This window comes from Pseudorca crassidens, chromosome 7 (genome assembly GCF_039906515.1).
Source record: "Pseudorca crassidens isolate mPseCra1 chromosome 7, mPseCra1.hap1, whole genome shotgun sequence".
In the NCBI taxonomy this organism is placed as follows: Eukaryota; Metazoa; Chordata; class Mammalia; order Artiodactyla; family Delphinidae; genus Pseudorca; species Pseudorca crassidens.
In genome coordinates this window covers 68,519,008-68,544,648 of record NC_090302.1, presented here as the reverse complement: position 1 = coordinate 68,544,648, position 25,641 = coordinate 68,519,008, and the positions used below count along the sequence as shown (strand labels likewise).

Below are 25,641 nucleotides of genomic sequence, written 5' to 3'. Positions count from 1 at the left end.
AACTTCAAATAGATTTGCATACAGCAAGAACTCCAAGCATCTCTCTCTCTCTCTCTCTCTCTCTCTCTCTCACACACACACACACACACACACACACACACACACACACACACGGTTCCCTTTGTTGTTTGTGTTAATGTTATATTCATAAACACTTACTGGGGACCAGCCTACGAAGTAAGTACTGGGGGGACAGATGAAAAGCAACATCCCTGCCTTGAGGGGCCCACGGGCCAGTTGGAGAGAGGGTCAGTAAAACACCTCTGAGGCTCTATGGTAACTGCCATGACAGCATCAGTATCAGAGCGGTGTTATAAAGTACCAAGGTGCCTTGCCAGCCCAGGAAAGGGACTCGGGGAGAAGCTTCCTGAAAGATGAGATGCCTAAAGCAGAGTCTTAAGAAGGAGTAAGACAAGAAAAAATAACCGGGGAGCATTCCAAGCCATATGAAGGGTAAATTAGAAGGGGGCAGGTCGGCAATGTGATTAAAAGCTGGGAGACCGATTCAGCAGCTGTAGCCAGCATCCAGGCTGGAAAGGTTGGATCTGAAGTGTTCAAAGGTAGACTCGAAAGGACCTGGTAACTAATTGGATATGGGGGAGAGGGAGACCTCTAAGGTGGCTAGAAAACACTGGGAGTGAGGAAATCACCAACAGAAAATACAAGCAGAAGAGCAGATTCCTAGGAAGGAAAACGATGTATGGAAGTTTGGGGCATGTTGAGTTTAACCATCAGAGGGACTTCCCAGTGAAGGTCCATTGGGAATGGTCCATTGGATGAGAGGATCTGGGCCAGAGATCTGAATATGGGAATCGTCACTATCCAGGCGGTGGTCCACTGGGTCCCTTGGGAGAATGTGAGGTGTGAGGAAGAGGGAGCAAGGAGGGGCCCCTGGGGAGTGATGACACTTACGGAGCACTCTCGGGACTCCTTGAAAATCAAAGAGGATTTTGAGGAGGGGAGTGAGGAATATCAGATGCCACTGAGATCCAGGCAAGTGGAGGTGAAAAGTGGCCACGGTGGGTTCAGTGGAGCAGTGCTGACAAATGGCAGATGCAGAGTTAAGAAATGACCGAAGGAACCCTAAGGACACAGAGGCACCAGCACAGACTGATCTTTCCAGAGGCTTGTCCATGAAGAGAAGAGAGAGCAGTGCCCGCAGGAAACCTGAAGTGAAGGGAAAAGTTGCCACATTGAAAGACTTAAGCTGATTATATACTGAGGGGAAAGGGAAGGATTGAGGATAAGATGACTGATTAGGCAGAGTCCCTGAAAAGGCAGGAAATGGGGATAAAGGACAAAATGTCAACCTTTAAGATACCAACTTTTGAAACACATTGGAAATCTTCCAAAATACTTAGGAAGACACTCTCATATTTCCAATGATAAGGTGACCCCGTTAGGAGAGATGTTGTAGAAGCAATTCACATGTAGACAGAACTGTGCTTTACTTGAGACTCCAAAGGTCATTGTTACAGCAAATTATTTTTAAAAACCTTAATAAGGAAATCAGCCTGCTTCATTTCATTATATGATGGGTTTGGCCACCGCTTGAGACACGATTATGTAAATATTCTTATTAATTACAAAAACTAGTCCTGTGATTATATCTATAAATATAACTACAATTAAATTACGTTCATCATCTTTATTATGTGCTCCATTCACAAAATATTTACAAAGACACTTTCCAAACTACTTTATGACAATACTAGCTTAATTTCCATTATTGTCAATGTAATTTTACAATAAGTGGTTTTACATGATGTTTCACAAAAATTAGAGGAAATAATATAGAGGTTGTACCTCAAAAGTAGATTTAAGAATAAGTAAGTAAACTCGATGATCTTGGTGTTTTTGTGCAGGACGAGAATATTAGTTTTCATATTTTGCTTTTAAGAATAAAAGTCAGGTCAGATCCAAGAGGAGTTTATTCCTTCAAGCTGCTAGGTAGTGTCTTGTATCTTAGAACTTCCACTATTCTCTGAGTTTCCATGCCCTCCCGAGAAGGCCCACACCATCAGAGCGTGAACCTCAAGTCCTTGTTTCTTGTCTCTCTGGCTCCAGGCTGTGAATGCTACAAGGGCACCCACCAGCTGGATCTTATTACCAAATGTTGCCTGATTCATAGCACAGTCTTGGTTAATATTTGCAGAGTAGAAGATTGTGACTTGTACTGACTTGGAAGAAAAGCCGACTTCCCAGGGGAGCTAATATACCGAGAGCCTCACTGTAACTCAGTGACTGCATGTGACGTGCCAAGCACGATTCTAAGACGCTTGTTGAGGGACACAAAGATACACAGATGGCGGAGAGGTCTCTGCCCCTGAGAAGCCTGCCCTCTGGTGGGGAAAGCAGACAGGTGGGCAGCAAACTGAAATAAGGGCTGTGACAGGGGTACAAAGTGCCATGAGAGCGGCGGGCGGATTTCCACTTGGGAAGGTGGGTGTGTGTATCAGCAGAGAAAAAGCTTCGGGTCTGGCCTTCAGTTAGGCCTTGACAAATGAGGAGTATGTTCATACAGAAGGAGAAGCCAAAGCCCAGCTTTCCCCGCTCTGCTCTCTGCTGTGCTCGCCGGGCCTCCTCTTCCTTCCAGTGCTCACCTGGGCAGCCTGACGGGGGAGGTGCAGGAATGGGATGACTGGTGTCCCCCTCTGTCTTCCATCTCTGGTGCATAAACACCTGGTCCAGCCCATTTCTCCTCTTTACCTTCGGACAGTTCCTGGGGCTCTACGTACGGACCTCAGCCCTACTGGGGCCTTGGGCTTGGGTGGACTTGAAAGGATTTACTTTGGGTCATTAGCCAACGAGAAGCACGTGAACCTCATCACCTTGCCAGGAAACCTCAAACACAAGGATTGATTGAGCCCCACTGGGCGCTAGGGATACGGCAGCGAACAAAACAAAACCGATGAAAATCCCTACCCTCGTGGAATTTGGCTGCTAATGGGAAGCAGCAGATAATCAATAGCAATAAGAATACAGTAAATTAGATGGTGAAAAATACTTTAGAGAAAATAAGCTGGGGATGAGAAACGCTGGAAAGAAAAGCCGCAAATTTAAATAGGCTGCTCAGAGCAGCCTTGATGAGAAGGTGACATTTGAACGAGTACTTGAAGGAGTTGAGAGAGTGAAGCCCGTGGATCCCTGGGAGAAGAACATTCCAGGTAGAGGGACTAGCAAAGGCCATGGCGCTGAGGTGGGAGGGTGGACAGTGTTTTCCAGAACAGCAAGGAGGCCAGCGTGCTTGAGCAGAGTAAGCTAGGAGAGGGGGAGGGGATGAGGGAGGGGATCGAGGTGAGCTTCACTGGACAGAATTTTCCAGGTCACTGGGAAGACTTTGGCTTTCACTTTGACCTCAGCAGCCACTGCAGGATTTTGCGCAGAGGAGTGAGTGGCGTGATCTGATCACTGAGACCAGCCTGGGGGACAGAGAGGTAAAGGTGGAAGGGAGACTGGCCAGGAGGCCAGCAGGATTGTTGCTCGGCCCAGGGCGGTGGGGAGGGAAAAGTGGTGAGATTCTGAAATATTCTGAAAGTAGAGACCCCAGATTTGCTGGTGGATAACATGTGGGATGTGAGAGAAGGGGAGGAACCCACGATGACCCCAAGGTCGGCGTTTGCTCTCTGCCACGTCAGTTCCATTGCATGCCTTCTCAGAGAGACGATGGCCTAGCTGCCTGACCTGAGTCTCTGCTTCCAGACAAAAAGACAGGGGATAAACAGGAAGACAGTTCAGCGCCCTTTTACTTTCGAAGCTACCAGCCAAGCCATAAACTTCAAAGACGGAGACGGGAAAGGCAGAACTGAAAACACAAAAATAGTTTCTAAAACACTGTCTAAGTATTCCCCCCTGTTTCATTTTCCCTTTTCTTCTCCCAAACCAAGGTCTGTTCACCGAGGTGTGTGTGGCCACTCCCTTTACATCTGTAAATCTCTTTGGTCCTATCTCTTCTGTGTTTCTGGTGCTCAGAATGTTCATGGCAGCCGGGAGGGAATCTTAGCTCCAACCCAAAGGGTTCCTGTCCAGCGCTGCTGATTACTTGGTGGGAAAGATGTGAAGGAATTTCCAGGGGTTGTTTTCATTAATTAACAGCAGAAACAGAAGCAAAATGCTTTTTCTTTGAGTAAACAGAACCTCCGAAGGTTATTTTGTGAAGCGGCTTAGAGCTTCTGTTTTATGGCAGAGAGATGGGTTGAGGATTTTGACTCCTCAAATTTTGTTCTTCCAAAATTTGTTCCTATTCATAATAGGCCTTTCTGCTTTGATCTTCTCCCACACTTCCCTGCTGCACGCCCTCAACACACAGTCCCCTGAGGACACTCAGCTGGTATTCTTCTGCAAATTTCAGAGCAAGCTAAACTATATTAAAATTGTGTACTAGGTTTTGACGTGCTAGGTGCCTCATGATTTGAGCAGAATTTGCTATTTCTGCGATTTTAAGTATACAAATAATCTGTCGCTGTACAAAAATACAGCACTTTAAGGGTTCACACTGCAGCAGAGTATATTTTTGAAAGTGGCCTTAAAAAATGTTAAAAATCACTCCTTCTCTCACCTTGAAAAATGCTCAAAATTGTCTTCTTTATCCCCAGGCACAGAGCTACAGTTTTTTCTTAGATCTGTCCATGTCAACCCTTATGCCAACGTGGAATCCATGCCTAAAATAGTCTATGGAAGCAGTGCCTTTACTGCCAAGGTCTCTTGCACCGGACGCTGCTAAGCTTCCATTCTATTTTTAAATATCAAGCTTTTTATTTTCAGTAATTTATGGGGTGAAGATCCTGCATTCACTTCCATAATAATAACAACCCTTTCTGAGTAATTTACTGTATGTCAGGGCCATCTAAACACCTGCTGTGTATCAAACCATTAAGTCTTCCAGCAACTGTATGAGCTGGGTGTTCTATTTATCATCCCCATTTAAAAATTCTGAACCTGAGACACAGAGGAGGTAAAGCCCTTGTGCATCAGGAAGCTCTTCTGAGCCACCCCGAATCCACTGTGCAACACCAATAGCTCTTCCCTGTACCCTGTCCTCACAGGGAATGGGAGAAAGCTGATTACTATCTTTTCATTTTAAGATCACGAAGGTATCTAAAACACAGAGGGCCAGCTCCCTCACCTTGACCTTCTTAATTTCGGGAAAGTGTAAAGCGATCCTTCTCCTAATTGGTTTTGGAACTGACTTCGGAGGACTCACTGAAAACTAAACACCAATCCGACAAGGCCTCCGTTGCTTACACTGTCGGGTCAGATGCAGCTAATTCTCCAGTCCCGCCTGTGTGGCTTGAGAGAAGAGACGATGCCAACGATTCCTCTAAAGCAGGGGTCCCCCACCCCGGGCCACACAGCAGGAGGTGGGCAGCGGGTGAGTGAGCAGAGATGCATCTGCCGCTACCCGTCGCTCTCATTACCGCCTGAGCCGTCCACCGCCGCCCGCCCCTCTCCATGGAAAAATTGTCTTCCATGAAACCGGTCCCTGGTGCCGGGAAGGTTGGGGACAGCTGCTCTAAAGAAATTCATCGGCTTCCCTGGTGGCACAGTGGTTGAGAGTCCGCCTGCCGATGCAGGGGACATGGGTTCGTGCCCCGGTCCGGGAAGATCCCACATGCCGCGGAGTGGCTGGGCCCATGAGCCATGGCCGCTGAGCCTGCACGTCCGGAGCCTGTGCTCCACAACGGGAGAGGCCACAACAGTGAGAGGCCCGCGTACCGCAAAAAGAAAAAGAAATTCAGGGCCGTGTCACCCTTGCCCCTGGGCTGTCTGTTGGTTTGTTTTTCTTTTTCCTCTTATTTACAGAGTTCTGCTATTGCCAGGTGCTGTGATCAGTCCTTTACACATATTTTCTCACTAAAGCCTTGCATTTAGCTCAGGAGTCAGTCGTTAACATCCCTGTTCAACAGGTGGGAAAACTGAAGCTCAGAAATATTCATGTATTTACCAGTTCTCAGCCAGCAGAGCCAGTGAGAGAGACGGGGCTTAAGCCCAGGCCTAGCTACCTCGAAATCACATCCTTTTAACCACAATACTGTGCTGCTGCCCTCAACACACATGCATCCTGCAAGGTGTTCTCCCAGCTTGTGGCTTTAGGCTGAACAGGTCCTCGAGGTGCCAGGTCTTCCTACCCCCAAACCCAGAGGGTCCCTTTGAGAATCACATGTTCTGTGCTCACTCTTGTCCTGTCAGCATGATCCTCCCAGCTTTTCTCAAAAGGTGCCCTGTGGTGATTCCAGGGGTGTCCACTGAACTGGGATGAGGATGCCTTGCTGGCGAGGCTCTGCCCCACCACCTCAAGGAACTCCCCTGTGTGCTAAATTCGAAAGGTGGGCCTTCACCTTTTCTGTGTGCTGCTTTTCTAGAAACTAATCTCTGAAAATCCTTTTAGGCCTTGGAGCCGCCATTGTCAGCACTCACAAGGCAGAAGGGCTGCCAGGTCCTGCAAATTGGGGCAGAAGTTGTATTAAAGAAGTTGAAGGGGTGGGGTGGACAAGAGCTGCTCCCCAGGCAGCCTCTGCAGCTTTGCCTTGCTGCCCAAGGGCTGAACCCCAAGAGAAAACAAGTAAGGTCTATCCCTCCCATTTTTCCATAGCACAGAAAATCTGAGGTGCTCCTGCAGTGGGAAAATGAGTGACATACAGCCTAGAAAACCCTTGCTGGTCTGTGAAAATGTTTGAGAACCTATGAAATCCCAATTCTAGAATCATTACCCTGTCCTCGCACTCCTCCTCTAGAGAATTTGGGGAAACCAGACCACGAGTGACAGTGGCCAACACTGTTATGAAAGGTGTTTCCTGGCAGAGGGAGTGGCCAAACCCTTCCACGCTTTGGGGCCCCTTTTGTTATCATTTCTCTCTGGCATTCATCTGAGCTCTGAAAGGATCCTTGGAATCACACACAACATGTGATTAACTGGTTTCTATCAAATATTTTTCTCTGCCATGTTTCATGACTTTCGGGCATGACTTGGATTGGATTACTTCACGTTTTATTTCCCCAGGCTTGTTTGTTTCCTCTTCTGAATGCTCTCTTGCTTTATTATTATTTTACATATAATTTTTAAATAGCAATTGTTGAGCATAGAGCTGCAGAACGTTCTAAGTTCAAAGACAGACCCCCAATCCACAGAGTGGCATTATTACTAGGATCATCACCTTCTATAAAGTTTTAGAACCTCCCTTTTCCTCTTCTTGCCTTTCCAGCAGATGATTTGAGGACTTCTTAGGGTTGTCTTCCACAAGAAGTACCCCTCTTTATGCTTCAGGCTGCCAATTGCTGAGAATCACTCTTCATTATCCAGCTATCTACTCCCCAAATAAGACTAGATTTGGCAGCCAGGAACGTGTCTTGCATCCATGCTCCCTGGCAACCTCCAGACAACCCCAGCTCCCTGCCTGTTTCCTCCTTCTTGAATTCCTTCTTTTTCTCTCCTTTTTCTTTTCTTTTTTTTTTTTCCTTCTTCCCTTTTACCTCCTCCTTCTCCTAGTCCCCAGACTTCTTTCCTTTCCTCTTTTCTTCCCCGAGTTTTCCTTGGAGATTAAATAGAAATTCAAATTACCTTCCAGCGTGGGGAACCTGATGCTGACCTTCAGCATCCCTCAAGGATGGACATCATGCCCATCACTAGTCCTTCCTCCTCATTCCTTATGAAGCCCAAGCCACATACTGACCCACTTTTCTCTGCGTCATGTTCCTCTTCCTGCTTCCTTGGAGGGTGTGCCCAGCAGGGCACATTCATTACCTAGACTAAGGTACTTACCTGCTGGAGGCTACCTTTATGGTAGCAGGCATCTAGATTTAAGACTAATGGAGCTTGCAAGCAGAAGGGGCTCTGTCCCCCGTCATTTTCACCATTGAAGTCAACTGGTCCCACTCTAGTTTACAGCTTCTGTCATCCCCAGCCAGGCACACAAGTCACCTCTTTGACCACTCCCCAGGATTTCCATTCACAAGGAGGGGTGGGGTGCGGATGCCAACCTGCCATGCCCCATCCTAGGAGGACAGGCTCTCCAAGAGAAACATTTTGGGTTTGGTTTTGGTCTAACTAGAAAAGTAGATGAGCTCCTCTGCTAATATGCTGCTAGAGAACCCAGCCAACCCCCAATGCCTAGTGGGAAAATTGTAGGAGTTGTGATATTTTCAGGGACTCATCATATCTGAATCTAGGCAATAATCAGTCAGTTTCAAATGAGGCTCCTTTGTACCTTGAACGTTCCCAGGGGGAAAAAATTAAGGATTAAAAGAGAAAGAAAAATGCGCTATGTTTCACATAAAGTAATCTCTACACTTTTGCATGCTTTTTTCTGTGCTTGTTGCATGCATTTACCCATTAATTATGTCAGTAATGGAGAAGAAATGAAGCATTACTTTTGTGGTACAGCTGTTTAAAATGATTACTTTGAAAATGGTAGTTTTTCCAGCACCTTTCCTTAAGTGTCTCTTCACCAACAGACATTACTTGCTGTGCTTAGTTGCTCATCCTTTACCCTAAATCCCCAACTGGAATCAGTTGCCTCCCTGATGCTTTAATTGCAGCTGACTCAGCTAATTCGAAAAGCTGTGATGCATCCCAACTCCTGTAGAAATTGCAGTGTTAATTAAGATAAATGTTTGAAAACCAAAGTCAAATCAAAGGACCCCTGGACTTGGCTTTCCATGGTCAAAAGCCAATTCTGGGATGAGCATATAATTCCAGAGACACGGCTATGCCTCCAGAGCAGTTCTGTTTCTCTAGAAGCATTACTTTTGTGGTAACAGCTGTTTGAAATGATTACTTTGACAATGGTATTTTTCAGACCTCAGCTGTAGAGGGAGTTTTGGTGATGATTGGTGCTTTCGTTTTTTGTAAGCAATTGGGAGGGAGGGAAGAGGTCACCTTTCGTCTGTGATCCGGCAGCTTGAGGTTCTCAGAGAACTGGGCTGAAGAATCACAAGGTAAGAAAGTACCCTTCTTGCAGGTCATAGGGACTTTGGGCTGGGCAGAAAGGAGTGGGTGCCGCTGACCGGCTCCATAGCTGAGGAAGCCACGTTCCTGCTTCACCAGCGCTTCGCCATTTGCCACGAGCCTCTCTCTTTATCTTCCTTCTCACCTGTCTCCTTTCCATTACTTTCTCTTGCTTCAGGGAGGTTCAGAGAAAAGGCTTCAATTCTCCACAAGATCGCCAAGAAAAAATGTCAGGTGGATGAGAACGAGAGGCAGAATGGGGCTGCTAACCATGTGGGTGAGTCCGGGAGACTTCCATCCCATGCCTTTCCTGAAGTACCTGGAGGGGGGCAGAGAGACAGGACCCAGTGTGGACACCCCAACTCAGTGCAGACACAGAACCCCGCAACTCAGCCCTTTCCTGGGTGTCAGGAAGAGTCCCACTTCCCCCTCATGGGTACAGGGCATGAATAGACACAATATATCACCTACCCCCAGGGGAACTTTAAAAAGAGCAAAATGAGGGCTTCCCTGGTGGCGCAGTGGTTGAGAGTCTGCCTGCCGGTGCAGGGGACGCGGGTTTGTGCCCCGGCCCGGGAAGATCCCATATGCTGCGGAACGGCTGGGCCTGGGAGCCATGGCTGCTGGGCCTGCGCGTCCGGAGCCTGTGCTCCGCGGCGGGAGAGGCCACAGCAGTGAGAGGCCCGCGTACCGCAAAAAAAAAAAAAAAAAAAAAAGTCCATGCTCATGTTCTTGAATGGCGAGTTGGTCAGTTTGCCTAGTCTAGAGAATGCATACCCTGGGAGTTGATAGGGTACTCAAGCTCAGACATCAGGCCAGAGGGGATGCCAGAGAGCTAGTAAAGAGAGGAAGAGGGCTGAGTACACTAAAAGGCACGGAGGAGAAGGGTAGAAATCCTTTGCCATCTGACACTACCTCAGCCCTGGGCCTTATCACCCCTCAGAGACCACTACCTTCTCCCTTGGCCCCAGATAGGGTGTTCTTCTCTATATGGCTCTTACCCCTACTTGACTCCATTTGCTTTCTTTGTATGTACCTGATTTGTGTCACAGAAAAAATTGAGCTCCCAAACAGCACCAGCACAGAAGTGGAGATGACACCGTCCAGTGACGCTTCGGAACCTGTACAAAATGGAAATCTCTCCCACAGCATTGAAGCTGCGGAAGCCCAGGTACGCCTCTTTTCCATTGCTCTTCCGGACTGCCGTGCGCGTCGATATTCTAGCCCAGCAGCGCAGACTTAACGTTCTCCTTGGAGGCCCCAGCTCCCAGCTGGGTGGACACCAGGTGGAGTCATCCATCCTCGTGTATATTTCCCAGTACCAGCCGGGGCACCACATGCGTCAGGCTCTTCCTTTATCCAATAAGTACACATATTCTCTAAGCCACTGTTTCTCAGGGTGAGATTGGAGGACTCATGGGGATAAAAATGCAGATCCCTAGCCCACATCCCAGACCCGATGAAACTGAATCTCTGAGAAGCAGCACCCAGGAATCAGCATTTTTAACTCCCTTCCCTAGTGATTCTTAGTAGATGATAAAGTTTGATCACTGCTGCAGTCTAATCCTTTCTCTGTCTTTAGGGCCAAAATTAAGTAACAGAGAAACCACAGCCATCACACCTTGGTTAGCCCCCTTTGGCCTTCCCTGTCCCTGCAGTTGAAATTAATCAGTGCTCTGGCCCAGTCCACCATTCAGTGTTGCAACCATTAGATAGTTTGATCTAATGGCTATAATATTTAACATTTATACATACAGTGTGCCACGGCTTTGGTGCTAGGTGCTTTAAACCATCCAGCTGAAGGTATAGACGTTTAATATCTCCATTTTATAGCTGAGGAAGCCAAAGCTTAACAGGATGAAGTAGTTATTCGGGATTACTTAGTTTGTAGCTATTAGAAATGAGATTTGATCTCAAGAATGTCTAAATATAGTGTCTGTACTATTTCCACCAAGCAACACTGCCTCCAGACCACAGTTGCTCAAAAAAGTAGGCAGAAGCAAAAAGTAGGTGGTGCCTGTTAGATTTCTGGATCTCACCCTCCTCAAGTGAATCAGAATTTCGAAGGCATAGAGCCCTAAACTCACATTTTAATCAGTCACCCTGGGTCAGTGTTTCTCAAACTTTAATGTGCTTAGGAGTTTCCTGGGGGATCGTGTTACAATTCAGGATCTGATTTGTCAGGTCTGGAGTAGGGCCCAGAGTCTGCGATTCTCCTGAGCTCCAAGGTGATTCTGATGCTGCTGGTACGAGAACCACACTTTGAGTAGCATTCCCCTCAAGTTTGTGACCCACTTCTCTAGGCAGAATTTTCCTGATGAGCTGATAATGAAGCCAGACCACAGCAAATCCATTCCAGCACTCTCTTCTCCTTTACACCGGGATACCCTCTGCAACAGAGGAAGTCTGTATGTCTCAGACAAACACTTGCTCATTGTTGCCTGTTGCCTTTATTCCCTGAAGAAAGGTGCAAGGAAAGTTTCTTTGTTTAAAGGAAAGGATAAAGATGTCAAGCACCTTTTCATATACCTGTTGGCCATTTGTACATCTTGTTTGGAAAAATATCTATTCAGGTCCTTTGCCGGTTTTTTAAAAAAATATTTATTTATTTGTTTATGTGTTTATTTGGCTGCATCAGATCTTAGTAGGGGCACGAGGGATCTTTGTTATGGTGCGTGGGCTCTCTAGTTGTGCCGCATGGGCTCAGTAGTTGCGGTGCATGGGCTTAGTTGCCCCGCGGCATGTGGGATCTTAGTTCCCTGACCAGGGATCCAACCCGTGTCCCCTGCATTGGAAGGCAGATTCTTAACCACTGGACCACCAGGGAAATCCCTTTGCCCATTTTTTCATCAGGTTATTCATTGTTTGCTATTGAGTTGTTTGAGTTCCTTATATATTTTGGGTATTAACTCCTTATCAGGTATATGATTTGCAAATATTTTCTCCCATTCCATAGGTTGCCTTTTCATTTGTTGTTTCCTTTGCTGTGCTTTTCAGAAGGTATACGTATATCAAGTCATCATGTTGTATACCTTAAATAGATAGAATTTTTATTTGTCGATTATACCTCAGTAAAGCTGGGGCAGAGGGGGGGAAATGGCTAAAGGAAAAGATAGAGAAATGGCAGCTCCTTCTGCCCTTGTCTCCTCTGCCTTCTAGGCTCCCACCCTCCTGCCCAGAGCCCTTCGGTCCCTTTGTATTAGCTCAAGGGTGAGCTGGCAGAGCAGCTTATGTCCACATGGATAAGCAGCATGTGGCAGCAGGAAGCAGGCCCCAAGGATACCTGGCTGCCCTTGGGGATGGTGCAGTCACAGGTGTGCAGAGGGCAGCCTTATCATCGTGCCTCTCCATCTGGCTGGCAGAGGGACATCTGTGTCCCCCACACGGGGCACCTTGCTGCAGGGGAGTGACAGAGTCCCAACTGACCCCTCTCTGAGCAGAGCTGTGTCCCCGGGTCTCACGCAGGGTAAGAGGGCAGATTTGGGCACCATCCTGTTACACTGAGAGCTCAAGGGCACACAGACCTTCAAAGAGCCAGGCTACCAGCTGCCTGCAAGACAGCCTGGCAGTGAATTCCAGATCCACCAGGAGCGAGTTACCCAACCTCGCTTTAGTTTCCTTATCTGCAAAGTACAGATAGCCATAGTACCTGCCTCATTAGGGATATTAGGAGAGTTAAATGAGATAATATACATAAAGCATATAGCACAGAGCTAAATGATGTTATTTATATTATTATATGTTCATACCTACTTATATAAACAGCATCCAAAGTGTCCTTTCCCTATAGGTAAAATGCTTATTGTAGATAAAATGAAAATGAAATATATATATATATATGTATATATAAATTTGAGAGTATTCAGGGTATGATAAGTAAATAAATAAACATCTATGGTAGGGAAATCATTATGGCCCAGTGTGATCAGGGAGGTCTATACAAAGTGCTCTGGGAGCCTTCCAGAGGAAGAAATTGACCCTGGCAAGGAAAAGTGTAAAAACTTAAGAGAAGAGGTAACATTTGAGCTGGGTATTGATGGGTAAGTAGGAGTTTGTCACTCAAAGAAGGAGGAGATGACCGAGATGACATGTTCGCTTAGGAGGGAGATTCCTGTGTAGTGATTGGTTGAGAAAGCCAGGGGAACTGAAGACAAATATAAGGTGAGGAGTGGGGAGAAATCCACTAGGAAAAGTAAATTGGGCTGAAATTCTTCCATTGTTGAATCAGAAAATTTTCAGTGTTCATCTAATGTGTGTCAGGCAATGTGCTGGGCACCAGAGATGCCCACCCATCCTAGCAGAGCAGAGAGCCTGCTAATATAAACCAAGGTATAATTATAGACAGCCATAGGACCATGAAGAAAATAAAACCTGGTGACTCAGTGGAGGGGCCCTTTTAGGTTGGAAGGTGAGGGAAAGCTTCACTAAGGAAGCGTCATTTCAACAGAGGCTGAACTTTAAAAAGAGCTCAGTCAAGGGAACAGCACCCACAGAGGCAGAGATGAGCTCGGCTTGTTTGAGGAACGGAAAAGTCACTGTGGCTGGAGAGTGGGGAGTGGAGGGAGGCATGATGGTGGCAGTGAGGTCTGACAGGAGGGCCGAGTGGAGCTGGCCTGCCTTGTAGACCATGATACAGAAGTTGACTTCATTCTAGGGCAGCAACAAGCTATCAGAGGTTCCCAGATGTGATTTGCACTTGTAAACGATCCAAGGGACTGCACTGGGGTGTAGAGAGTGCATTTGTGGCAAGAGATCGTGTAGTAGTAGTGGGGCAAAGAGGTCGCTGCAGGAGTTGAGGCAGAGCTGATAGTGGCCTGGACCAGAGCAGTAGACGGGGAGGGGAGGAGAGAGGCACAGGAATCATGAAGGGCATTGTAGGCACCGCTCAGCAGTCTGGACCTCCACCTGCTGGGAGTGGAGAGGCGTAGAGGCTTTAAAGGGAGCAGTGGCAGCTTTGGATTTATGTGGTAAGAAGAGAGCTCTTTCTGAATGGTCAAAAAGGGGCCAGAGTGAGGGAGGACAGGATGCAGGGCAGTGAGGTAAGAGCCTGTTTGGTTCAAAGATCAGCAAACTATGATCTGTGGCCAAATCCGGCCTGCAGCCTTTTTTTGTACAACTTATCAGATAAGGATGTTTTTATATTCTTGAAGGTTTAAAATAAAAAAAAAGGCAGCAGTAGCATATGTGACAGAGACCATAAAGCCCATAAAGCCTAAAATATTTACTATCTGGCCCTTTACAGGAAAAGTTTGCCCACCTCTCATTTCAACCATCTGCAGTCTTTCCATAAAAAAAGAAAAAAGAAAAAAATAATGCGGAAGCTCTTCATGCACTTATATGGAATGATCTTCAATATATGTTGTTAAGTGGGAAAGGCAACGTGCCAAATTACATCCAATATACTCTGTCTATGTAAGAGGAAAAAAAGGAGGAAAATAACATATAAACATTTGCTTTGGATGCTATTGAAGAAACTGGTCATGCTGAGTACCTGCAGGACAGGGGCCTGTGGTAGGGAACCCGGGTGGGAGGTAACCTTCTGCACACGTCTTTCAGTATGTAGCCTCCTGTAGCTTTTGAATTTTGAATGAGTTAACTGTTTTACCTATTCCAAAAAAAATGCAACAACTAAAAATAATAATCGGTTAAATTAAAACAGAAACAGTATGCGTTAGTCCTTTAAGAGTAGAAGAAGTATGCGTTAGTCCTTTAATAGTAGAGTCTCTGAAGACAGACCACAAATTGAAGACAGTTCAAATCCCAGATCTGCCACTTACCAGCTGTGTGACTTTGGACAAGTTACTTAACCTCTCTGTTATCATCTTCCTTCTCTCTGAAACAGGAATAGTAACCTATTTCATAGCATTATTGTGAGACTCGAAAGCTCGTAGAACAGTTCTTGGCACATGGTAAGCACTGCATAGGTGTTTGCTATTATTAGCAGTACTTAGTAAAACTGTTTAAAAATGGCTGTTAGGTAGCCCAGATGACAAGGCCTCAGACCAAGTATTGGCTGTGGCAGGGGTGACAGTGGCTGGATGTGAGAGCTGTTTCTGAGGCAGAATTGAGACCCTTTGGTAATAAATTGGTCACAGAGCATGAACAAGAAAAAGCAGTTGGTGGGTGATGCTTGAATTTCAAGGCTGGAAAAACTGGGTAACACAGTAAATTAAGGCTGTGATTCCAGAGTCAGAAAAAAAGGTGTGAAATTAGGGCACTCAGGCCACCCAAAGCACAACTTCACAGAAAGGATTCAATGCCTTTTTATTGTGTTGGTTTTCTTTCTTTCCCAGTTGTATTTTTATCAGGCTCCAGGAGGAATGAAGTGTGCATCTCGACTTTATTAATGGAAATGATGAGCCCCACACACCACACACTCACTGCTCATACTCTCTTGAGAGTTTAACCTGTCTCGTGTAATTAACCTGCTGTTTTCAAAACCCTCTTTACCAATGAACTAATTTTACACTGACACCTCAGCTCTGAGACCTTCCTTCTGTCCAGACTTTGCACTGGCAATGAAGAGCACTTTAAAATATTCTCTTACCAAGGAAGCCCCTTTGCAGGAGGTTTTCTGCTTCATTTGTATATTTTGTGGAACCAAGAAATAATTTGACTTTTCGAACAGCTTAGTACTAATTATCTTCTCCCAATACCTGCTAACAAAATGCTGTCAATTCTAACAGAACTGATTTGAGCTGTCACTGAGAATTTACCAACCTTCTGACTTTTCAATGTTGGAAATTTATCCAGGTTTGAAAAACAATTCTAAGATATATTCTCTCCCACTCAGAACCCAGCATTTTCTTACATTTTAATTTTGCCAGTCTAGACAACAGCCAGGTGATTGCACGTGGCCGGCTTGCTCAGGGAAGCTGCCTGCCTTGCTGCGTCACAGGCCTCCAGACACGACACATCCAAACACTTTACATAGACGCGCACAGTGAAAGGGCAGGATGGGAAATGCCTTGCAAAGTTCTTAGATTCTGAAATCTGAAAATCTAACTTTTTTCTTGTATTATGCTTTTTATATGTTGCAGCTTTTATTTCATTTCACCTCTGAGACTTGTCTCTGTCCTTAGGGAAATCCAGATTGTCTTTGCTTTGGTTAAGAGTTGCCCAGATGCACCAGTGGGCAAACAGACTTATTTAAGATAAACACATTCCTAGAAAAAAGAATATGTATGTGCGTGTGTGTGTGTGTATATACACACACACATACACACACACACACATATACTCACACAAACATACATGTACTGATAGATAGATAGATAGATGATAGAAAATGTATAAAATGCAGACTTTTTTCTTTTTTTCTCACTTTACAACTTAAATATCATCTTGCTATATTAAGCCCTTCCTTTCTCCCTTTGGGATTTCAACCCTGACTTATTTCTCCCCAGTCTAGCATTCGTCCTCACCTAAACTCAGTATGGTTTTTAAGATCTGCTCTCATAGTGCTGATAAAAATATTTGGGTATTATGTGACTAAGTAAAGGATGAGTAGGGAAAGATGATGGGTGTGATTGTAAGCTTAGATTTCTCTTAAGAAAAATAAAATAAAATGCACAAAGGTATTTCTCTACTATTAAATGTGCATCCCTGAGGGTGGTAAAAAAGCGCTGTTGTCAAAGACAGCGGTTTGTTTTAGATTATTGTTGTCATTTTAAGTTATAGCGATGATTTAGAGCTCCGTAGAAAGACTTCATAATAAACATTGGTCCAAAACATTAGCTCTGATAATATTTCCAAGATTATCCAAGCAGATGGGACCTAGAATCCATATGATGTCTTTCTTCCTAAAATATTACCTTTAGTTAGTAAACATTTACTTTCTTAGCAGTAGTAAGTTTTAATAAAGGCCTTTCGAACCTCAGATCTTCCTGTTATTCAGAGAGCAAGTATCTCTTCTAAATGATTAAGGTGAAATAGCCAGATCCACCATTTTGAAAGTTTAAAAACAGCTAAGGACCGAATTTCCCACTATTGATGAGATTATTCAATCTCTTGGAACATGGGTGAAGCACAATAAGAGGATTCTGGCACTCAAGAAATGGAGGAAAGTAGAATATAGTGGAAAGTGGGGCTGGATCTCTGTGTCTGACACAGCCAGAGCACAAGGGCAGTACTGGGGAGAGAGGGCAAGGCCTTTCTCTTGTGAAAGAAAAAGAATATCCAAAGATTCTTCATCAGACTGGAGTTTGCAAGGTCCAAGCCAAGAAACTTATTAGTATCTGAGAAAAGCTAATACAAACTATAGAAAAAAGCAAAAATTACAGTGTTTTGTAACTACCAGGCCTTAGTACATGGGTTCCATTTCTGGAGGAGATAACATTTTTTCCTTTCAATCTATACATATATGTTTTTAAGGAAAAGTTGAGATCTAGTTTCTATATCTGATGACCTGTACAATATTTACCAACTGCTTAAAATGCACTCAGAGGCCTTCTGACCACACTTGAAAATGAAATAGATAGATCTGACTCTTGGGTTTCTGCCTAAATTTGAATATTGACAGAGAATCATAACTTCACTTAGAATCTTACTGTTAATAACACCATTTGTCATTGTGCTTTCTGAAGTAGTTTGAAGAAAGTCTATTAATTATTCACATAAGATACATTAAGAGCTGCCTATTAATAAAAAGAAAAAACTCCATTGACACCCTGAAAAAAATACCAACATTAATATTACTGTTCCTATGAGTAATTGTAATCCAGTTGATGATAAAATGATGAGAATGGCTTTTGAAATGTAGCTTTTATGTTGACGAATCTTTTACGATTTGTATCAGCAGGATTTACGAAGCCCATGAAAACTATACAAAAACCAGTTTAAAATAGCAATACAGAAAGAAATCCATCTTGTCTGTAGGTTGCACCTCAGAATTATTTGGGCAAAATGCAAAGTGAAGGAAAGTAATTGCATTTCACCAGACTCTCCAAAAGCCGTTTTACATTAATATAAAATGGTTTCTTGGCTTCTTGGAGAACTTAGGTCCAGACAGCTTCATCACTCACAGCAAAATATTTTGAAATCTTGGTTTCAATTCAAAGTCATGGAGAAGCAGATGAAGTTTTTTCAAGTTGCCACTGCTGAGTGAAACCTCATCATTTTGTATTTAATATGCTAAGTTCTTGATGCTAGATTTTTTTCCATCTATATGTAAAACAAACCATAAGATGGTATTTTAAGGGGGGGAATTATTTCCTACTGCTAGACAGGCAGAGATTAATCACTTTTTAAAAAATCTGTATGCTACATAAATGTTAGCTCTGTTGGTTCAGGATGTCCACACAGAAGGCAATACAGATGTCTCAGATGGTGCTGCCTTCCAAAAAGAGATGCTTTTTGACTGACCTCTTCTTGACTTATCTCTTGGAAAGGGATAAGTGATAGAAGCACAGAGGTAAAAACGGAGTTGAGAGATGAAGGATATTGGTAAATAATGCAAGGGCAAAGACATTGAGAAACTCAGAGAACAAAAATAGAGAGATTTCTCAAAGACTAGGTAAAGAATGAGTGAAAGGGTGATTTAAAAATAAATTAGAGCAAGTGAACACTTTATTTTCAAAGCCAAAAAACAAAAGGTTTCAAAAATAAGGTATTTTTAAAAGATAAATATCCATAGGGACAGTGTGTAGAAGTCCACTCGGGCTGCCGTAACAAAAAAATCACAGGTAGTTTAAACAACAGAAATTTATTTGCTTACAGTCCTGGAAGCTGGAAGTCTAAGATCAAGGTTTCGGCAAATTCAGTTTCAGGCAAGTGCTCTCCTTCTGGCTTGCAGTTGGTTGTCTTCTCTCTCTGTCCTCACAGAGCCTTTCCTACACAAAAGGGTGTGGGTGGAGAGAGAAAGGAGCAGGGGAGTGCTCTCTGGTGTCTGTTCTCACAAGGACACTAATCCTATCAGACCAGGGGCTTACTCTTATGATGTCATTTAACCTTAATTACTTCCTTAGAAGCCCCATCTCCAAATACACCCACACTGAGGGTTAGGGCTTCAGCATATGAATTTTGGAGGGACACACTCTGTCCATAATAGTTGGTAAGGATTCATCTTAGAGTTGAGTAACTGAATTTTTCCAAACAAGACTCTGGTCTTCCATCATTGTGTCTAACAGTTTTTCTTCCTGGCTCTCCTGGTTTTATTCCCTTTTAAAAGAGGAAAGGCAAGTGGCAAATGAAGTTGTCCCTAGAGCCCTTAGCTGACCCATCCCAGAACTCTGAGTTTGGACTCAAAATGACTCATACAGACCTTGTTTGGCAAGTCCTGAACGATAGCTCTGGGGTCCCAAAAATTCGTTTTCACTCAGACGTTTTGAGTATAGGTCTTTGGGTCTGTAAGACAAAATGATCCACAACCTAGTAATGAGATTTTTATGGCTCGATATTTTGAATTTCAAGCACAATGTTCTAGCTCTGTAATAGACAAAATGAAGGCTTCTGGTATGTTGACCCCACTAATTGGCCAACCACTTTAGGGAAAAAAATGGAGATGAGATGAAAACCACTTACTGTCCCTGAGCCAGCTGATACTTGTGGTGGGAGTTTATAATAAATGCCTACTGCTCAAGCCACCCAGTCTATGGTGTTTTGTTATGGCAGCCCAAGCAGACTAATACGCTGACCATATGGATATTTTCTTTTTAAAAAGTCTCCTTTTTGAATAGATTTCTGTTGTAGTAAAGCACTCCATGGAATGTTTCTTGGAAGGCACCTTCTACTTGCCAAACACATGTTGGTTTCAGAGCCTTTCACTGTATTAAAGTGTGACTGTGCATTTCTGAGAGCTCCAGCTCGTGTGTTGTTTTTAGCTCTGCTCAAAAGACAGAGTCAAGGTGTCACAATATTATGAGTCTGCTTGGAAGCTTTGTTTCGGATAGAAAGTCTACTTACAGCCCACCTACTGAAATCAAAGAGCATTTTCTCCTTAGGGCTATGGAATATATTTACAAAGGCCTTCTGTTTATTCCTCTTACCAAAGTGGAAAGTAAATTAGATTGTTGACATCACAGTTGTCCATGAATGCTCAGTGAATGTTGGATGAATGGATAGATGGGGAACACAATTATTGCAGTTTCCACTTTCACATGAAAAAAATTGAATTATAGAACTTTATTGCTTGGAAGTATCTCACCTAGTTAAACTTCTCTCTCCTGGATATCTTTGAAGAAATTCTTCTCCTAACTATTTGTTAAAAATAATATAATAACTAATGTTTATTGACTGTTTACTCTGTCCCAAGCGCAGTTCTAGGTGCTTTTCCTGGACTATCTCAGTTAATGCTGTAACAGCAGTCACATTGTAAAAGAACATTCTGGAGCAGAAGTAGGGTCTTCTTCGTCTTTTAGTCCCTTCTCCAGCAATCCCTCCATTAGGCGAGGCACGTTTAAGATTTCGTCTCTCTCTAGGAGCCTCCCACGTACGCTTTGTACAGGTGCACACACCTTCTCGTCAGTTCCCAAGGAAACCTAATTGGAAAAGTAAAACATGCCACCTTTGTCAAGGAGAGTATTTTTAATGCTTCAATAATGAAAGAGGATGAGGCAAGAGGAGAAGCAGATCGTCCCTGTTCCAAGACGATGCTGTTCTTTTGTGCATATTCTTCCCCTGAGGTTCCACTGGCCTTTGAACACGGAATGCTGGAGTCTGGAAATAACCCACCTCCTATTTCATTTCTTGCTGGAGTTAACCTTGTAAAGGGCTTAATCCATCTCCTCCAATGTCCCCTAGATACTCATTTTAGAAGTAGCCAATACAGGATTATCCACAGTTATGGGAATCAGGGGTGACATCAAGCAATGAAATGCACATAAAATCTCGAGCCCTCATTATGGTGTACTTGATTGTCACCTCCTCCTACTTCAAACCTGGGCTAAATTTCTGCACTTTTTTCTTGGATAGAGATGCTAAAGAGCAAGTCTTTCTTTTTCACCTGTATTTGAAGTCCTGACATTCTTTGATATCTTATCAATACCCACATTTCATTTTTAAATTTGTACCTGGCTCCTTGGAGGTATCACCCAAGGAGATAGAAGAGGGAAGAGAGTATCACCATGGCTCCTTCCCCACCCATGCCCAGATCTGCCCTTCGTTTCTCCTTCAAAGCTGCCCTGGATGGTATAACAAAAACACCATAGACTACGTGGCTTATTTTTTTTTTTAACATCTTTATTGGGGTATAATTGCTTTACAATGATGTGTTAGTTTCTGCTTTATAACAAAGTGAATCAGTTATACATATACATATGTTCCCATATCTCTTGCATCTCCCTCCCTCCCACCCTCCCTATCCCACCCCTCCAGGCGGTCACAAAGCACCGAGCTGATATCCCTGTGCTATGTGGCTGCTTCCCACTAGCTATCTACCTTACGTTTGGTAGTGTATATATGTCCATGCCTCTCTCTTGCTTTGTCACAGCTCACCCTTCCCCCTCCCCATATCCTCAAGTCCATTCTCCAGTAGGTCTGTGTCTTTATTCCTGTCTTACCCCTAGGTTCTTCATGACATTTTTTTCCTTAAATTTCACGTATATGTGTTAGCATACGGTATTTGTCTTTCTCTTTCTGACGTACTTCACTCTGTATGACAGACTCTAGGTCCATCCACCTCATTACAATAGCTCAATTTCGTTTCTTTTTATGGCTGAGTAATATTCCATTGTATATATGTGCCACATCTTCTTTATCCATTCATCTGATGGTGGGCACTTAGGTTGTTTCCATCTCCGGGCTATTGTAAATAGAACTGCAATGAACATTTTGGTACATGACTCTTTTTGAATTATGGTTTTCTCAGGGTATATGCCCAGTAGTGGGATTGCTGGGTCATATGGTAGTTCTATTTGTAGTTTTTTAAGGAACCTCCATACTGTTCTCCATAATGGCTGTACCAATTCACATTCCCACCAGCAGTGCAAGAGTGTTCCCTTTTCTCCACACCCTCTCCAGCATTTATTGTTTTTAGATTTTTTAATGATGGCCATTCTGACTGGTGTGAGATGATATCTCGTTGTAGTTTTGGTTTGCATTTCCCTAATGATTAATGATGTTGAGCATTCTTTCATGTGTTTGTTGGCAGTCTGTATATCTTCTTTGGAGAAATGTCTATTTAAGTCTTCTGCCCATTTTTTGATTGGGTTGTTTGTTTTTTTGTTATTGAGCTGCTTATAAATTTTGAAGATTAATCCTTTGTCAGTTGCTTCATTTGCAACTATTTTCTCCCATTCTGAGGGTTGTCTTTTGGTCTTGTTTATGGTTTCCTTTGCTGTGCAAAAGCTTTGAAGTTTCATTAGGTCCCATTTGTTTATTTTTGTTTTTATTTCCATTTCTTTAGGAGGTGGGTCAGAAAGGATCTTGCTGTGATTTATGTCATAGAGTGTTCTGCCTATGTTTTCCTCTAAGAGTTTGATAGTTTCTGGCCTTACATTTAGGTCTTTAATCCATTTTGAGCTTATTTTTGTGTATGGTGTTAGGGAGAGGAGACAGAATTTGACTCAAAGCCTGAGTGTTATGATTCCTTTTGGCTCCAGTAGAGTCATCTTGGTAGTATGTAGGAACCATGTGTCATGTTCTGGGTTAATTTGAGCCCTCATTATGGTGTACTTAATTGTCACCTCCTCCTACTTCAAACCTGGGCTAAATTTCTGCACTTTTTTCTTGGATAGAGATGCTAAAGAACAAGTCTTTGTTTTTCACCTGTATTTGAAGTCCTGACATTCTTTGATATCTTATCAGTACCCACATTTCATTTTTAAATTTGTACCTGGCTCCTTGGAGATATCACCCAAAGAGATAGAGGAGGGAAGAGAGTATCACCATGGCTCCTTCCCCACCCACTCCCAGATCTGCCCTTCATTTCCCCTTCAAAGCTGCCCTGGATGGTATAACAAAAATACCATAGACTACATGGCCTATTAACAGAAACTTATTTCTCATAAATTTGGAGGCTCGGAAGTCCAAGATCAATTGTCTGGTGACAGCCTTTTTCCTGGTTCATAGACGGACATTTAGTCACTGTGTCCTCATATGGCAGAAGGGGCAAGCTAGCTTCCCAGTTATATATAAGGACACTAATCCCAATCCTGAGGACTCTGCCACCCTGACCTAATCACCTCCCAAAGACCCCACCTCTTAATACCATCACCTTGGGGGTTAGGATTTCATCATATGAATTTTGGAGAGACGCAGATATTCCATCCATAGCAGACTCAAGAAAAGGAAGAGTGCATCCAAGAATCAGATGTTTCTGATCAGCTTTTGCAAGAACGTGGGGCATCCAAACCACCAGACATTAGTTCTAGACTCAAGAAAATCAACCAAAATTATGTCAATTATGTTCTTAGTGTTTGCCATAGCTAACATTTTTGTTTTAGTAGATTTGATTTATTACAAAAAGCTGGAAAACCTAGTGTAATTTGGACATAAAGCACCTTCATACCTACTTTATAGGAGTGAGGAGGGGAGGACATGTGGTATTTTGGAAGAGCCTTGGGTTGGGAGTGAAATGAGCCTGGCACTGTGACCTTCCTTCAGCATATCCCTTCATCTTAGGGTCCTCAATTGGGAGGGGGCGGTGCTCAATGACCCAGGACCCCTCCAGCTCTGAAATTCTGGGGCCCTAAAGTTCCTACACTAGATGATTGCAGAGGTCTATATGATTGCAGCTTGTCTTTCAAGATCATTCAGTGTCCAAATGATAAAATGAATGACAAGTTCTTGGACAGGAAGGTGGTCCCACATTAAAACATTGCAGGGGACAAAGAAGCTCTGCTTCGCAATGACAAGGTTTGTAAGGACTTTGGGGGCCTAAAAGGGGGTGAGGTGCACCAGGTCCAGATGCCTTACAGGTGACACGTATGTGTTCTTCTGCTATTCCAGCATTTCCGTTGATTTGCCTGGGGTCACATAGCTAGCTAGTGGCAGAGATGAGATTAATGGCAGAAGGGAAGAAGGTTAACATGTGCTGATCTCCTGGTCTCTGCCAGGTACTGTGCATCCTGAGACTGCCTGAGAGTTACTATCCCCAGTCTACAGATGAACACCTCCCACATAGCCTACATATTTCACGTGGTTTTTTGTTTGTTTGGTTGGGTTTTTTTGTGGTACGCGGGCCTCTCACTGTTGTGGCCTCTCCCGTTGCGGAGCACAGGCTCCGGACGCGCAGGCCCAGCGGCCATGGCTCACGGGCCCAGCCGCTCCGCGGCATGTGGGATCTTCCCGGACCGGGGCACGAACCCGTGTCCCCTGCATCGGCAGGCGGACTCTCAACCACTGCGCCACCAGGGAAGCCCTTTCACGTGTTTTATTAGTGGCTTTTGTTGAGGGTGACAGTTTCAGTATTCTTGATGCACCCACCCAGCCTCATATCTCAGGCTCGGTGAATGTTTTTATGGATGTCTCTTCCCACTCCCAGCGCTTCGGGGTCTTCTTGGGGATTCATAGCACGCACTGCACTCCATGAGCTTTGCCCCATTTGCTCATTCGTGTGGGCATCTGTGTGACTGAACAATGTGGAGGTAAAACTGATTCTTTTTTTCTACAGATATAAATTGTAGAAACAGCAACAGCAACAAATATACTAGGAACCATTCTTTTTAAGTAGAAGTCCAAATCACTTGAAATCTTCACCTTCCCCCAGTTTGACCCTGGCCCAATATTTTAGCATAAATGAATTATATTTTTACAGAGATACCTAAGTACTGGCATTGCATTTTATCCAGCATCATGCCACACTGAAGGGACTCTCCAGTGGGAAGAGGTGGCATTCCTGAGTGCTGAACTGACTGGTCCTTTTGAGGGGGTTAAAGAAGAATCAAACCCCACCGAGTTGAGAGCTAGGCAGGTGCAAGCGATCCTCTGAGCTTTGCTCCTTGTGAACTGGAGATGAGATGTTATTACCAATCAATAAAACTGAACTCAAGGATGGCCTATTTTCAGCTGCCTCCTGGGTGTTCATTTTAATTCTCTGACAACAGAGATTGCATTAAAGTGGGCTCACCTTCACGCAGGAATCTTGCACAGTGCCCTTCACAGACAAGAATAAGAAATTGAGTTGCCTCCAAGAAATATTTTTCTGGCTGGAGAGGCAACTTCTGGACTAATAAATCCAACTCAAGCCCCTCCAATGGGAACCTGACACTTATTCTGGGGCAAACCATCCAGACGAGGCACAAGTGGAAATAGTATAAGATGCACGTGCAGGGCTTCCCTGGTGGCGCAGTGGTTGAGAGTCCACCTGCTGATGCAGGGGACGCGGGTTCGTGCCCCGGTCCGGGAAGATCCCACATGCCACGGAGTGGCTGGGCCTGTGAGCCATGGCTGCTGAGCCTGCGCGTCCAGAGCCTGTGCTCTGCAACGGGAGAGGCCACAACAGTGAGAGGCCCGCGTACCACACAAAAAAACAAAACAACAACCAAAAAAAACCAACAAGATGCATGTGCAAAGAAGCTGAACCAATTCTCATAATGCTAGGCCACAAATGGACGGGGTGCTGTCACTCCTCCCATTCACTAGATAAAGGAAAATAAAAATGAGTTGATTGCTCCAGAGACCTCCCAATAGGTGCTTACTGCCCCCTGGAACTGTTCTCTTCTATCTGTAGGTGTTCTGATAGCCAGACCTCCAGATTCCAACCTTCAGTATTGATAATGAATCCAAGAAGGTAGTTGTCCATTTGTCATGTGTTGTCA

General features: G+C 44.2%; 1 protein-coding gene across 4 annotated transcripts in view; it reads left to right on the top strand.

Annotated features, from left to right (window-relative positions):
* The window catches only part of SLC24A2 (solute carrier family 24 member 2), a 246,140-nt gene that overhangs the window by 182,454 nt on the left and 38,045 nt on the right, over positions 1–25,641 (top strand). For all 4 annotated transcript variants that reach the window (XM_067744485.1, XM_067744487.1, XM_067744484.1 and 1 more), the window contains 2 exons: positions 9,123–9,221; positions 9,997–10,115. In XM_067744485.1, the coding sequence (XP_067600586.1) occupies positions 9,123–9,221; positions 9,997–10,115 (218 nt within the window). The remainder of the gene's footprint in view (positions 1–9,122; positions 9,222–9,996; positions 10,116–25,641) is intronic.